The 16,253-nt window shown below is 41.8% G+C and overlaps 1 protein-coding gene across 2 annotated transcripts; it reads left to right on the plus strand.

Moving 5' to 3' along the window:
* Positions 1-254: 254 nt before the first annotated feature.
* PCDH18 (protocadherin 18) lies at positions 255-13,687 on the plus strand. Of its 2 annotated transcripts, none has more exons than XM_054563192.1 (4): positions 255-3,141; positions 3,941-4,029; positions 4,124-4,287; positions 12,572-13,687. In XM_054563192.1, the coding sequence occupies exons 1-4, from the start codon at positions 655-657 to the stop codon at positions 13,237-13,239; spliced, it is 3,408 nt and encodes a 1,135-aa protein (XP_054419167.1). In that variant the 5' UTR covers positions 255-654; the 3' UTR covers positions 13,240-13,687. The 2 variants fall into 2 exon arrangements, with proteins under 2 accessions (XP_054419167.1, XP_054419176.1); XM_054563201.1 differs by having other exon boundaries at positions 3,944-4,029.
* Positions 13,688-16,253: the final 2,566 nt, after the last annotated feature.

Raw genomic sequence — 16,253 nt, forward strand, 5'->3', positions numbered from 1 at the left:
CGGGGAGGGGGAAGGGGAGGCGCGGTCCAGGGCCGCTTCCCACCCTCCGCTCCCTCCCGCGCCCCCCGGCCCCCGCCTTCCTCCTCCGGGCCCCCTCCCTCTCCTGCCCTCCTCCGCCGCCCGCCCTCGCTCCGGGGACTCCATCAGCTTTTGATTTGGAAGCGCGCTGATTGGCTGGAAGCCGTTCAACACACGCCGGGCCAGAGCGCTTTGTCTGAGTTGAAGTGAAGTTGTACAGATTTTAGGCTGGAGTCAGCAATCACGGGTGTTTAGTCTGCAGCCGAGCCGAGAAAGGGAGCGCGAACCGCCCGCGGAGGAGCCGCCGCAGACCCCGCCGCCGGCACCCTGCCCTGCATGGATTCCGACGGCTGGCGCGGGGCGCCGCGGAGGTGACGCGCCGATTCTGCCTGCACCGCGGCCAGCCGGCCAGGCAGAGGCGAGGGTTGGGGGACTCCATGCCGGGGATATCTGGAAGTCGTGACACGGTGTGTATGCAACAAAAGTTTGCGAGCGGTTAATTGCTGCTGTGTTATTAAGAGGCGCTTTCAAGTTTCAAGTACCAAATGTAGCTTAGCTTTAAGTTGCCAAAGGAAGTTGGGGGAATTGCTTTGCTGTTTTAAGTTGCTTTGCGAGAGGAACCTCATAAACCGACCGATGTACCAAACGAATGCTAAAATGCACTTTAGATTTGTTTTTGCACTCCTGATGGTGTCTTTCAACTCCGATGTGTGGGGCAAGAATTTGAAATACAGGATTTATGAGGAGCAGAGGGTTGGATCGGTAATTGCACGACTATCAGAGGATGTGGCTGATGTTTTAGTGAAGCTACCTTATCCTTCTACTGTGCGTTTTCGAGCCATGCAGAGGGGAAATTCTCCTCTGCTCGTAGTGAATGAGGATAACGGGGAAATCAGCATTGGGGCGAAAATTGACCGGGAACAGCTGTGCCAGAAAAACTTGAACTGTTCCATAGAGTTTGATGTGATCACTCTGCCCACTGAGCATCTGCAGCTTTTCCATATTGAAGTTGAAGTGCTGGATATTAATGACAATGCTCCTCAGTTTTCACGATCTCTCATTCCTATCGAGATCTCAGAGAGTGCGGCCGTTGGGACTCGCATCCCCCTGGACAGTGCATTTGATCCAGATGTTGGGGAGAATTCCCTCCACACGTACTCTCTCTCTGCCAATGATTTTTTTAATATTGAGGTTCGGACCAGGACTGATGGAGCCAAGTATGCAGAACTCATAGTGGTCAGAGAGCTGGATAGGGAGCTGAAGTCGAGCTACGAGCTTCAGCTCACTGCTTCAGACATGGGGGTGCCTCAGAGGTCTGGCTCATCCATACTGAAAATCAGCATTTCCGACTCCAATGACAACAGCCCGGCTTTTGAGCAGCAGTCTTACATAATTCAACTCTTAGAAAACTCCCCCGTTGGCACTTTGCTCCTAGATCTGAATGCCACGGATCCAGATGAGGGCGCCAATGGGAAAATTGTATATTCCTTCAGCAGTCATGTGTCTCCCAAAATTATAGAGACTTTTAAAATTGATTCAGAAAGAGGACATTTGACTCTTTTCAAGCAAGTGGATTATGAAATCACCAAATCCTATGAGATTGATGTTCAGGCTCAAGATTTGGGTCCGAACTCAATCCCGGCTCATTGCAAGATTATAATTAAGGTTGTGGATGTTAATGACAATAAACCTGAAATTAACATAAACCTCATGTCCCCTGGGAAAGAAGAAATATCTTATATTTTTGAAGGGGATCCTGTTGATTCATTTGTTGCTTTGGTCAGGGTTCAGGACAAGGACTCTGGGCTGAATGGAGAAATAGTTTGTAAGCTTCATGGACATGGTCACTTTAAACTTCAGCAGAGTTATGAAAACAACTATTTAATCTTGACGAATGCCACACTGGATAGAGAAAAAAGATCTGAATACAGTTTGACTGTGATTGCTGAGGACAAGGGGACACCCAGTCTCTCCACAGTAAAGCATTTCACTGTTCAAATCAGTGATATAAATGACAATCCTCCCTACTTCCAGAGAAGTCGGTATGAATTAGCAATCTCCGAGAATAACTCGCCGGGGGCATTTATCACCGCTGTTACTGCCACAGACCCTGATGATGGAGAAAATGGGCAAGTTACATACACTATTTTGGAGAGTTTTATCCTGGGAAGTTCCATAACTACATATGTTACCATTGACCCATCGAATGGACACATCTATGCCCTCAGAATTTTTGATCATGAAGAAGTCAGTCAGATAACTTTTGTGGTTGAAGCAAGAGATGGAGGAAGTCCAAAGCAACTTGTGAGCAACACCACCGTTGTGCTCACCATCATTGATGAAAATGACAATGTCCCCGTGGTCATAGGGCCTGCGCTGCGCAATAATACTGCAGAAATCTCCATCCCCAAAGGGGCTGAAAGTGGCTTTCACGTCACAAGAGTAAGGGCAATTGACAGAGACTCTGGTGTGAATGCTGAACTCAGCTGCTCCATAGTAGCAGGAAATGAGGATAATATCTTTATAATTGACCCACGATCATGTGACATCCATACCAATGTGAGCATGGAATCTGTTCCCCACGCAGAGTGGGAGCTCGCAGTTATCATCCAGGACAAAGGCAATCCTCAGCTGCATACCAAAGTCCTTCTGAAGTGTGTGGTCTTTGACTACACAGAGTCAGTGACAAGTACAGCAATGACCCCAGTGAGCCAAGAATCTTTGGATGTCTCCATGATTATAATTATTTCCTTAGGAGCAATTTGTGCAGTGTTGCTGGTTATTATGGTGCTGTTTGCAACCAGGTGTAACCGAGAAAAGAAAGACACAAGATCCTACAACTGCAGGGTGGCAGAATCAACTTACCAGCACCACCCCAAAAGGCCATCCAGGCAGATCCACAAAGGGGACATTACGTTGGTGCCTACCATCAATGGCACTCTACCCATCAGATCTCATCACAGGTCGTCTCCATCTTCATCTCCCACCTTAGAAAGAGGGCAGATGGGCAGCCGGCAGAGTCACAACAGTCACCAGTCCCTCAACAGTTTGGTGACAATCTCATCGAACCACGTGCCAGAAAATTTCTCATTAGAACTCACCCATGCCACTCCTGCGGTTGAGGTAAGATCATCCACTGCACCATTTCACTGACAAAGTAGCTAGCTGTTCAGAAGTTGGGTTAAGGGTTAGTTCTGAAATGTTTCCATTAAGAGGCAACAGTACTAACAATATGCAAATTAAGTAGGGTGCAAGTTGCATTATGTATATGTAGCAAGCTTACAGACCTGAGCATACTGTTTTAATTTTTCCTTAAAGAATCTGCATGCATGTATTATGTAGAATATTGAAAAATAAATGTGAAGCTCACAAAGGACTATCTGATTGGAATCCTCATACTTCCAAGATTAAAATACTGGAAGCCAAATATAAAGGGGTTTTCATTTTGTCATAGGTGTGGTCTGTACTTTAAAAATAATAATAAAAAAAAAAAAGCCCAAACAAACACACAAAACCCTGAGACCTTCAGAATCCTATCTCAGTGCATATTATTTGTTCAGCTTTGGAAAATTTTCTGACATTCTTTTTGCTGCATGTGTTAGAACGTTGTATTTTAGAGTATTTTCTAAGTATTTTTTATAATTGATCACTTTAATCTGAACTATAAAATAAAGGAAATCAGCCTGCTATTTATACCAGAGTCCCCTTTCAAAAAGAAAAAGAAAAATCAGTTGTATAAGATCATTCCAATTTCTCTGGCACATACTCAGTTACAATTGGTGGCTAGCTGCAGAGTCTGCCACAGCTCAGCACATGGAAATCTTTAAAAGACAGAGAGCACGTTGATTGTTTTTTCTTGCTGCAAGCTTGCGAGTGTTGGGGGTTTGTTTCCAGGAATCAGTTCTGTCTGTTTGGTTTCCAGCAGGTCTCCCAGCTCCTTTCAATGCTTCACCAGGGGCAATATCAGCCAAGGCCAAGTTTTCGAGGAAACAAATATTCTAGGAGCTATAGGTATGAATTACCCTTGTGTTGCCTATTAAGTCTCAAATAACATGGATGCTAAAGAATAAAAACTCTCCATGCATTCCCTGATTTATCTTTCTAGATATGCCCTTCAAGACATGGACAAATTTAGCTTGAAAGACAGTGGCCGTGGTGACAGTGAAGCAGGGGACAGTGATTATGATTTAGGGCGAGATTCTCCAATAGACAGGCTGCTGGGCGAAGGATTCAGCGACCTGTTTCTGACAGATGGAAGAATCCCGGCAGGTAAGAGGGGAGTGATAGATGAATCCTTATTTTTCAGATCTGCTATGCCGGTGAAGTGAACAGTTTGCCCCATGCTTATATCCTCTTTGTCCTTTGTACTAAGTCTCTGTCATTTGCACGTATTAGCAATGAACATAGACTGAAACACTTTAAAGTTGTTTTCTTACAATTCATACTGCGCAGTTGGAGAGGAGTAAGCATGAGAGCTTAACCAGCCAAGAAGAAAGGAGCGGGCAGAGGAGGGGAGAAAACCACGTTGCTCTCCTCCTCTCCCTACGCCGTCCAGTACGGCCACAGGACCCTCTTGAGCAACTCTTCACGTAATTACTGGGTGGCTGTTTTCACTCAGACAGCCTGTTTTGGTGCGTGGTGGTGAGCTGGACTGTAATTTGGAGGACACATTTCCTGTGATGGAGACCAACTCACAGAAGCAGAGATGAAAATATTCTAGGAAATGGTATGCTTTAATCACTAAAAATAGGAGAGAGAATACATCTCTGTAGGTGGTATGCATAGAACATTTTCGCCACCTTTCATTTTATGTCTCCACTAGAGTAGAAGAGAAACAGAGCCCAAGGGAGGAATTTATAAGTATGTAGCTGGATGGAGGGGACCCTAGTAAGTTATGAGGCACTTTTTCCTTAGAATCCCTCCTCTCTAATTGTGAGGGAGAAACTCCCTGAACCAACTGGCTACGTACTGACCTGCATCATCGAAGCAACGCTGTGGCTAAAGACTGTAATATTAAATCAAGTCTCAGGAACACATACACATTCCTTTGGCTACTTATGTTTCTAAATTCCACTCGGTGTTGATCTAGCGACTGCTGTTCGGTAAATGAAAGGCGGAAGAAGACTATGTTACCCGTCTGAGTTCATCAAACATCTGTTTTCTAAATACGGATCAGTGAGAGGGTTTTGGAACTAGACATCAGGGAGCTTCGGCGGGCCACAGAAATTTGGGAAAAATCAGTAAACAAGCTCTGCTCTCATAGTGGTAGTAGTGGCGGGGCGGGAGCTGCGGCGGGATTGACATCAGTCGTCGCCGTCACAGGACTGGGAGCCAGCGACGTTCCAGCGCTCAGGCCAGGCCCGCGAGGCGTTCTGCACTTGCAGGCCTTCTCTCCGTGCTGGACGGAGGGATTAGGCGTGGGCTGCGGGAGGGGCGATGGTGAGAGAGACAGAAACTGAAGCGTCTAAAGTTTTAAAAACATGTCCAAAATTAGGCAATTTGTTCACGGGAGAGGTGAGAGCGGAGCCACTCCCCAAACTCTTAAATACTCTTCTACCAAGAGTAACGATCTGAAGGAACAGGTGGTTGCATTTTTAAAAAAAAATGTTAAGAGGCAGTCATTGTTTTAAAGTCTTCTTCCCCTCCATGAAACTGTTAAATGCTGCTTATTTAATGGTTTTCACAGCCCTAGATATTGCGTGTCCAGCAGGATGAGTGCACGGGAAGGATGCACAGTTACACGAAGGGCTGGAATGCACACAAGGGTCTGGGCGCCCGCAGTCTTCCCCGGCATCTGTGTGCTTTGTTTTGTTTTGTTTTTAAATTCAGAGATTTCCTCTACCAATTTCAAGAGAAAGCTCTGAAAATCTGTGGGATATATATGGCTTCAGACAACTTGCTGAAAGAGAATCAGTTTTATTTATTTTTTTGCCCATGAAATGGGTATATGTGTGTGTATACACATATATGTATATGTGTATACACACATATGAATGAAATGGCCAAATTTCTATTATTCTGTTACACTGAAAGAACTCTAATTTTGAATTCTGGTCCCTAATTTTGAGTAACCTGATTTCCCAAATTGCATTATTTTGTAAAACAGAAAAGTCACTTCATAGGCATAATGTCAATATTTCATTATGTGCCTTTTAATTGTATGAAGTCTATTCATTGAAGTTTTAATTTAGCAGCATAAAAAGAGAATAACTGCCCCTTCTTACATTGTCTTGCAATTTGTGGGCTTAAATATTGCCTAAAATCCTTTTAAATTCTGAACTTTAATAGCTAATCATGGTCTTAAGAAACATGGTCTCCTTCTTAAGAAAAGATGAAGGCTTCTCTTGCTCTTTCCTGGATTTTCAAAGTTATCAGCACTAGGTATGTTCATGGCAGCAGGGCTCTCTAATGCTTGAGTTCAAAAATTAAAATAAATGTTAAAGAATAAAGACAGTGGGGAAACAATGGTTAGATATAAAGTCTAGATATTAGTGAGTCTTGTTCAGTAAGTGACTTTAGACCTCTTCCAAGTTACATTGCTTTTTAATGTTAGAGGCTCACTTTATATTATCATTCATAATACCACTTAATATATAGACAGCCTTCAAGAAACGAGTCCGTGTTTAACCCAGCCACACTTAATCCAGGTGTGCGGTGGGAGAGCTCCTTGTTGGTGGACGGTGTTAGATGACCACTGGTTGCGTTACAGCAGGTACATTTCTGCCTGACCTGTTACCTGCCTCCCTGTGGAGTGCGGAAGAAAGGGTTTTTGCAGGCAGGGAGTACTGGGATATCAACAATGACCCACTAAATGTTTTAAGCTTTATTCATCTTTGGCTAGTATAGGAAGAAATGTGCATGGTGAGTACCTATGCAGATATAGCCATCCTTTAATTATGACTATCATTCTGATGATACTTCACCAGTTTTCTCGTTAATTCTTCACCCTGGCAGCTTCTGCCAGCACATTAGGGTATAAAAGTCATGCTTTGTAAACTTATATTCCCAGGAAATACCCCAAGCAGAAAAAAAATTAGTCCATATTTGAATGCCATTAACAGAAAGCAGTGCATTTTTTGAAAGCATGTGTATTTTTAGGACTTACGTGTCTTATTCTTACTGTTTTTCTGCATTAAACTGTGATCAAATATAGATTATATTATGTTGCATTGCCTGCCAACAGGGTCATTTGTGGTCATTTGTTCTATTAATTCCCACAGAGATAGCCTGCATTCGGAGCAGGAAAGTCAGCATACATTTCTGTCTGTTAGCTCATGTTTGTCAACATAGTTTCCCCCTTACTCATTTACCTTTGAACTACATATATTCCTGCAAAATCTCCATTTTTCCAGGCTATTAGCTGGACCAGGGCGATTTACAGCACAAAGTCTTCTGAGGTTGATTCTTGCGATGCCCCTTCCTGGTTGAGCTCATTCCCTTTTCATCAGACTGTCCTCAGGGGTGATTTAATTCAAACACTCCTCCTTAATTCTGAGTTCTCTTCCTTCTCAAGGCTGGTCGTATCCTAGCCCTGATCTCTCTTCCATGGTTGGTTTTACTGTGTAAGCCTATGAACTGGTGATATTCTCTCTCTAGTAACTCCTCCCTTTGCTAAATCTTTCATAGAGCTTGAACAACTTTTCAAACCTTTTTAATGTATATATTTTTTTGTTTAAAAACAATAACTGACTCGTTGCCCATCAATACCTGATGAAACCTATATATACCTTGGCATTGTAAGGCCAATGAAGTCTTCTCCTAGCTTATCAATTCTTAATTGTGGCTTTTTTGTGCCTTCTGCAATGGACAGGGTCATCTCTTCATATAACATACCTATTCTTCGCTCATGCACTTTTCTACCCAAAAATAAAAAATCAAAAAAGTCAATAAAAATAAGGCTTTTGTTCATTTGGTCTGTCTAAATCCTATTTATCTCTCAAATTTTGTTTCAGGTTTCTCTTTAACGACTTCCGCCTCCATGTTCACTATTCTTTTCTTACATGCTCTCAGCATCATGCAGTTGGTGCTCTAACTGAGCATTTATGGCCTCATTTGCTACCCTTCACTCAGAACTCGATCTGAACCATGTGAAGGCAGGGAGCTGTCAGAGCACTTCATATTTGGGAGGCTCTTCCTACACAGCATTTGATCACTCATTAACTACTGGCTTGGTAGAGGTTAAGCACACATTTTTCTTCTAGTATTTCATGCTTGCTTCCTGACCTACCTATACGATTCATAGAGTGTAGGAACAGAATTGATAGTCATGTAGTGGGAAAGAAGAGATCTCTGTTTCCCTCACATCCTCCCCTCCCCAGGGAAAGGAAACCCTTGGCAGTACTTTCCAAGAGGGACAGAGGGATCGGCCGCTTGTACCATTTGCCAACAAGTCCTATACACGGGATGTGGTGTGGAACCTCCATGGCACTGAATTAGGCGTGCACTGAAAATGTTGCCAGTAGTTGAGTCTCCAGGGAAAAGACTGAAAATGGCAATGAACCAGAGAAATAGCTTCATCTGCACCCCTGCCCTTCCGCTTGCATTATTTTTTGCCATCCCTCTCTCCATGAGTGTTTCCTTGTCAATTTTTCTTATTTTCTGAATTTTTAAATTTTTGTGTTAATTTATTATTTTAGAATTGAAGTCCCATTAATTTATTTTGTGAAATTGTAAAATAGCATCCTCTATTTAACACGTCCCTATGACCAAAATTACTTTTGAACAGGATTTATCATTTTAATCACCCAGATTGTATTTTGTGTTACATGTTCATTATATTTGGGGCTCTAGAAGTTTGGTCATGCTCAGGATTCTTAGAAGCATATGTAATTTTTTCCTCCTTTTTCTCCCTCTTTTCATTAAACTTTAGAATAAAAAAGTCAATCAAACAATTAAGTCTTTCCTACAGAGTTAAAGGTCAGAAAATAAATGAAAGGCTCCATCAAGCCTGTTACGCTTCCTCGTAACAGGATGTGAGTGAGGCAGCAGAGATGGGTCTCCTTTCCATTTCCGTTTCCAGAGACTTGGGGAATTAAGAAAAAAATTCTTTAAGTGCCACTTTGATAGTTACTTCACTGCTTAGAACACCTCTTGCTATGAAAGTAATTCTGTTACTTTCAACTTCTTTTGGCTTCGTCCACACCAACCGAGGCACAGTAGTTGGTATTTCCAAGTTGTAGTAATGCATGAAGTCAGCACATCTAAACATACTATTACTCTTAAACCATCCTTCCTCATTCCAACTTTACCTTTCTTCAGAGCAAACTGACACAAGGGTTCTCAGTGTTCGCCTCTTTCTCCCACCCCACAGTGGGTCCTATGGAATCAGCATTCATGCTATCTCTGTATTTTTCTCTACTTTGTATTTTTAGCTTTTCTAGAATCACTATTTTTTTCACCCATTCACGACACTTGCTCTCATTCTTCTGGATAAATGTCCAGAAGTAGGATGGCTGGATCATATGGCAGTTCTATTTTTTAATTTTTTGAGGAAACTTCATACTGTTTTCCATAGTGGTTTCACCTTTTTTGCATTTCCAAGACAGTGTGTGAGGCTTCAATTTCTCCTCATCCTTACCAACCTTTGTTATTTTTTGTTTTTTTATAACAGCCATCCAGACAGATTTGAGATGATATCTCACTGTGGTTTTGAGTTGTATTTCCATGACGATTAGAAAATATGTAGTGAATGCTCATTCTCTGCAGACATTTTACCTAGTGCTAAGGATACAGCAGTTAACACAATAGACAGCTTGCTTCCTCTGACAAAGGATTTGGCATGTTCTAGACTCATCCCTTTTAGCAATAATTTCATAGAAAGAGAAGCCTTTCTTTTCTTTGCATTTATTTTTTAATTTAATTTCCTTGCATTTTTTTATTGTCGTTCAAGTACAGTTGTCTCCATTTTCCTGCCACCACTCTACCCCGCCCCACCCACCCCCACCTCCCACCCTCAAACCTTCCCCCCACCCCATTGTCTTTGTCCTTTATACGTGGTCCTTGCCGACCCTTCCCCTTCTTTCCCCCATTATCACCCTCCCCCCTCCCTTCTAGTTACTGTCAGTTCTTTATATCGGTGTCTCTGGTTACATTTTCCTTGCTTGTTTGCTCTGTTGATCAGGCTCCACTTATAGGTGTGATCATATGGTATTTATCTTTCACCATCTGGCTTATTTTACTTAGCATAATGCTTTTCAGTTCCACCCATGCTGTTGTAAAGGGTAGTAGCTCTTTCTTTCTGCTGCGTAGTATTCCATTGTGTAAATGTACCATAGTTTTTGATCCACTCACGTACTGTTGGGCACTTAGGTTGCTTCCCATATGTGGCTATTGAAAATTGTGCTGCTAAGAACATTGGGGTGCATAGGTTCTTTTGAATTGGTGTTTTGGGATTCTTAGGGTATAATCCCTGCAGTGGAATTGCTGGGTCAAAAGGCAGTTCCATTTTTAGTGTTTTGAGGAAATTCCGTACTGTTTTCCACAGTGGCTGCATCAGTCTGCATTCCTCCTGACAGTGGTCTAGGGTTCCTTTTTCTCCACAACCTCACCAGCACTTATTGTTTGTTGATTTGTTTATGATGGCCATTCTGACTGGTGTGAAGTGGTATCTCATTGTGGTTTTAATTTGCATTTCTCTGATGGCTAGCGATGCTGGACATCTTTTCATATGTCCCTGGGCCCTGTGTTTGTCCTTGGAGAAGTGTCTATTCAGGTCCTTTGTCCATTTTTAATTGGGTTGTTTGTCTTCCAGTAGTGGAGTCGTGTGAGTTCTTTTTGTATTTTGGAGGTCATACCCTTGTCCAAGGTATCATTGGCAAATATATTTTACCATACGGTTGGTTCCCTTTTCATTTTGCTGATGTTTTCTTTAGCCATGCAGAAGCTTCTTATTTTAATTAAGTCCCATTTGTTTATTCTTTCCTTTATGTCCCTTGCTCTAGGGAACATATTGATGAAAATATTGCTGTATGGAATATCTGAGAGATTCCTACCTGCGTTCTTCTCTACAACTTTTATGGTGTCACAGCTTATATTTAAGTCTTTTATCCATCTTGAGTTTTTTTTTTTGTATATGGTGTAAGTTGGTGGTTGAGATTTTTGGGGTTTTTTTTGCATATAGCTGTCCAGATCTCCCAACACCATTTGTTGAAGAGGCTATTTTTATTCCATTTTATGCTTCTGCTTCCTTTGTCAAATATTAATTAACTGTAGATATATAGGTTTATTTCTGGGGTCTCTATTCTGTTCCATTAACTATGCATCTATTCTTACACCAGTACCAGACTGTTTTGATTACAGTGGCCTTGTAATATAGTTTGATGTCAGGTATTATGATCCCTCCTCCTTTGTTATTCTTTCTCAAAATTGCTGCCGCTGTCCTGGGTCATTTATCGCCCCATATAAATTTTTCAAATGTTTGCTCTCTATATGTGAAATATATCACTAGTATTTTAATAGGGATTGCATTGAATCTATAAATTGCTTTGGGTAGAGAAATATCTCTCAAGTAGCCAGATCTAAAGAACAACTCTAAATATGTAGGTATGGCTGATATCAATCCACTTTTCATTAAAATATAATTACTTTCCATTTTATGCATTCTCTCATTTGCTGTAAAATGAAAATTGTGATATTAAAGAGACCTAATTATCGCTGGAAAAGATGGATGATTTTTGGAGTATAATTTACATCTTTACATTTCCTGGTTGTTGTGTAGTTTAGTTACTGTATTTTCCAAAGTTTTGAGATTTTTCTGTTTAGTTTTCTGCTTTTCTCATATCATCTATCATTTCTATGAGTGTGGCCACTCACATTCCAAAAAAAGCATCATAACAACTGGAAGAATGGGTTTTTCATGTTCTTCATCTTCTGATACTTTTCCAGCTATTTGAATTTCAAATCTTTACAAGAAGACTTCTTAACACAGTAACTACAGATGCCTGGTGGCTGAGGATAATCTGCATTGCTATTTTACATAACAAGTCAATAAATAATCCAGAATACCTTTGAGAGAGATTAAAAAGTATAATGCCCGAAAGCTTATTATATTTTCAATGCTTCCATTAAAAGTAAAGTAGGTCAGATAGACCTCACAATTAGAAAGTTACTCAAAGGTATTACTCAAGGATTATCTGGTAGCATTATAAAGTTATGGATTTCACCTTACGGTTCTGGCATTTTTAGAATTTATGTTCAGCAAATATCTTATCAGGCACACCTTACCTCTTTACAGTCATTCTCATGTATAAGTTACCAATCCATTTTCTGTTACTTGAGTAGCAGAAATCATATTTCTGAGAAGTATGAATTCTAAATCCTCCTTTCCTTATTTGGTGAACAAGAAAAAAATATACACAGCAGGTCCATAAAACTAACATTCACATCAAAGCCATAATTGTGATTCATCTAATGTGTACATTAATGGATTCCTATCAGGGTGGTAGTTTAAACTGTCTCATTCTATGATTTTGTTTTTATTAACAAAATGCATTCTCCCATCCCCCTGAGTCACGCTGAGTGTAACCCCGAACCCCGTTCTTCTCCCGGAGCGCAGCCATGAGGCTCTGCACGGAGGAGTGCAGGGTCCTGGGACACTCGGACCAGTGCTGGATGCCGCCGCTGCCCTCGCCCTCCTCCGACTACCGCAGCAACATGTTCATCCCGGGGGAAGAGTTCCCAGCGCAGCCCCAGCAGCAGCACCCGCACCCGGGGCTGGACGAGGACGCCCAGCCTGGGGATGCCGGCGAGAAGAAGAAGAGTTTCTCCACCTTTGGGAAGGACTCCCCGAACGAGGAGGACGCGGGGGACAAAAGCACATCCTCGCTGCTCTCGGAGATGAGCAGCGTGTTCCAGCGCCTCCTGCCCCCGTCCCTGGACACCTACGCCGAGGGCAGTGAGGCGGATCGGTCCAACTCCCTGGAGCGCAGGAAGGGGCCTTTGCCGGCCAAGGCCGCGGGCTACCCGCCGGGCGTGGCGGCCTGGGCGGCCAGCACGCACTTCCAGAACCCCGCGGCCAGCCCCGCGCCCGCCCTGGGGGCCCACCCCGGGGCACAGCCCTCGTCCAAGTGGCTGCCGGCCATGGAGGAGATCCCCGAAAATTACGAAGAAGACGACTTTGACAACGTACTCAACCACCTCAACGATGGGAAACACGAACTCATGGACGCCAGTGAGCTGGTGGCCGAGATTAACAAGCTGCTCCAAGACGTGCGCCAGAGCTAGGAGACTTGAGAAGCGTTTTTTGTTTCCATATGTGTGGAAATGGGGGACAGAGAAAACCCTGAAAGAACGGGCATTGCCAAATCGTTGCATTTATCATAAATGTGTCTGTGTATATTGAATATTAAATACTGTATTTTCGTATGTACACAATGCAAGTGTGATTATTTTAATCTGTATTTTAAAAATACATTTGTACCTTATATTTATGTGTAATTTAACAGACAAATTTTATTTTTTTACTCCCATGACAAACATGTCTTTCCTAATCATGTAGAACATAGCCACTGTTCAATTCTGATATACTATTCAACCAGAAAATACAAAGGCACTGCTTAGATGAGTTACGTTGGGGAAGAAAGTGTTATGCCGTAGGATCAGCCCCACTAAAGCATTATAGAGTTCTCACTTCTATTAAGGCACCCAACTTTTTCTCCAATACTTTTTAAATTAAGCATCAATAAAAATGTTAAACTATTTTATTATGGTTGTTGTTATTATTTTTACTGCTCTCTGCTAGTTCAATCATTCAACTGTTGCAGCAAAATTGAAACACGAGGTGAAATTCTACGTCCAAGCTGGGCTGTCTCTCTCTCACAGTCAATGGTGAAAATAGGGCTCGAGTCATTTTTTTCCCAACTCCCAGGCCCCTGCCGTTCCAGGGGCTCGCCCTGGCCTGTTCTTGAGAATGTTTCTCCTAAAGTATTGTCTATTTATAATCAAGGTAAACAAAGAATTTCATTCCACCCTTGTAACAGGAGATGCGCCCCCAGGAAATGGAATCCGTCCTTTAAATGGATAACAGTATGCATTCTAACAGCATGAAGTATTAATGGACAAAGACAATTATGTCAGTATCCCTCCCGGGGTAGTAAATATAATCGATTTATGCTGAAACTGTTCTGTTTGAATCTTCCCTCTCCTCACACAATACTTGAACATTTTTATCTTTGCAATATTTTTTTTTTGCTATAAGTATTCACTTTTAGCTTTTGTCTCCAGTGCATGATCTCATATTTTTGCTTTTATATTTAGTATAAGAACATTTATAAAATTACGTTTTTGCTATTGCAGTTCTGTTTTATTTGTTGTGTGACAAATGTCAAATTCTTTATTTATTGTGCTGTTATCTCTCTGTGTGGAATGCTTTGGTAAGGAGGTCGTTATTCTGACTGTTCTCATTTATGACCAAGCTTCTATTAATGTTATTTCTATGAATACACTATCTTGATTGTACTCTCCAGAAAATATTACTGTCGATGAAAATAAAAGAAAAATTAAAGTAAAGCTAAAGTACTGTCCATAAATCAGTCCTGTTCCTATATATGTGTTCAAAAGCTTTGCATGAAGCATATCCTTCATGAAAAGATAATGCGGGGTTAAGGTTTGAAGGATAAGGAGGGGACCATTCAGCTGGCTCGGCAAACAGGAAAAACACAACGGCGAAGGCATGAATCTGGGACTTGTAAGGAAAATGAGAAGAATCTACAATATTCCCAGTAGATTAAATAGTTTCGATGCCTTTGAAGTATAAAGAATATGGAATAATCAAATAATAACTGCTTTACCGTTTTTTTTAAATTAAAAAAAAAAACTTTCTCAGAACATTTTGTATTAAGTTGCTTCCGGGGGGGAAAAAAAGGTACCCTTGCAATGTGTCTGTTTTCCTCTACCCTCGAAGCTCTTTCAGCTGGTCTAATAACTAAATCTATATGAGGTTGATTAACAGGAGAAAATAAGCAAATTTAATTACATACGTAGGCATGGGAGCCCCATACGCGTGGTAGGTTCAGAGAAAGGGAAAATGCGGCATATATGACATCGCGAGCTCCAGATGAGGCCAGGCTCCCCGGGGCGCCAGGGGGTCCATGGCAGCATGATAAGAAAAACACACGTCCTGTAATTAGCAGTTTGCCCTGCCATAGAGACAGGTCCAAATCTAGGTTGTATCTGATAATCTCTTGTTATGGGAAAGGCCTCTAATTCAAATTCTGCCAGGTAGTTGCAGGAGAGGGGCGGATGTGTTTCTTTTGAGCCCTCGGGGCCTCAGTTGCCTTTAGCTGAAAATAATCCACGTACCACAGAGGAGCATCTTGGGGTGACTCCTTCGGAACCTCTGCATTTCCAAGGGGTGGAAATATTACCCTCCTTGGTTTACTGGTGGGGAGTTGAAACACCGGGGAAGTAGAATATCCTAAAAATGCCTAACTCGGATATTTTAATTCTTAAGCGACTACCAACCACATCAAATAGATGTGGTATGTCTTTCAAAAGACATACCCTTTACTGGAGGGGCTGCAGTTTCAAGTGAAGTTTCAGTTTATTTTTCAGTACATTACACGCACAAATGCTAACCACATTTAAAAACATTCTGCTTTTCAAATTCACTCTTTTGGCACACCTTATCGTTAAGAAAAAGACTTTTATAATTTCATTGTTCTTAAAGCACCAACAGCAATTTAGGAAGCAAAGCTGGAAATCAGTGTTTACGCGAAGCACATAGAATGCAGTATTATTGCAACACAAAAACTCTGTGCCCCGATTGTGCAGTAAATACTCCATGTCTCACACTCCCTGCTTCTCCTTCCTTCTCTACTTCTTCTTATTGCTTTCCATGCCTACAGGTCAAGGGATATCAGCGTAAGATTTTTGCTTTTCACTACTGCTTCTTTCACAGGTAATATCATCTCAGAGAAAGCGGGAAGGTTTGTGCTGTCATAGCAACCTAACCTCTCTTCCAGTTTGCGTTTCCGCTTCTTTGATATCCGGCCCTTCCTCAGCTTCAGACAATCAAAAAGCACTTCAATGAAAGAGATTCTTGTCTCCATTCATTATTTCTTACTCCCTTTGTCCCCATTCAATTCCTATAAGTGTTCTTCAATAATAATAATCTATTAAGGGACTCATCTTCCAAAAAATGTAATTCAACACTCCATCTGTTGCTTGGCAAATTTTGCTTTTAAGTGCTTGTTTATAGGATGATTAGAACTGGCTTTCTTCAAATTCTTATAAGTTAT

Source organism: Pteronotus mesoamericanus, unplaced genomic scaffold (genome assembly GCF_021234165.1).
Source record: "Pteronotus mesoamericanus isolate MK-2021 breed Mesoamerican mustached bat unplaced genomic scaffold, CSHL_Meso_final contig_163, whole genome shotgun sequence".
Lineage (NCBI taxonomy): Eukaryota > Metazoa > Chordata > Mammalia > Chiroptera > Mormoopidae > Pteronotus > Pteronotus mesoamericanus.

What these genes read in the sequence shown, in the direction of transcription:
- PCDH18 (XM_054563192.1), top strand. Translation starts at nt 655, where the DNA reads ATGTACCAAACGAATGCTAAAATGCACTTTAGATTTGTTTTTGCACTC. An exon ending in ATGCCACTCCTGCGGTTGAG is followed by an intron (nt 3,142 to 3,940) that starts GTAAGATCATCC and finishes TTTGGTTTCCAG; the next exon opens with CAGGTCTCCCAGCTCCTTTC. An exon ending in AGATGGAAGAATCCCGGCAG is followed by an intron (nt 4,288 to 12,571) that starts GTAAGAGGGGAG and finishes CCCGGAGCGCAG; the next exon opens with CCATGAGGCTCTGCACGGAG.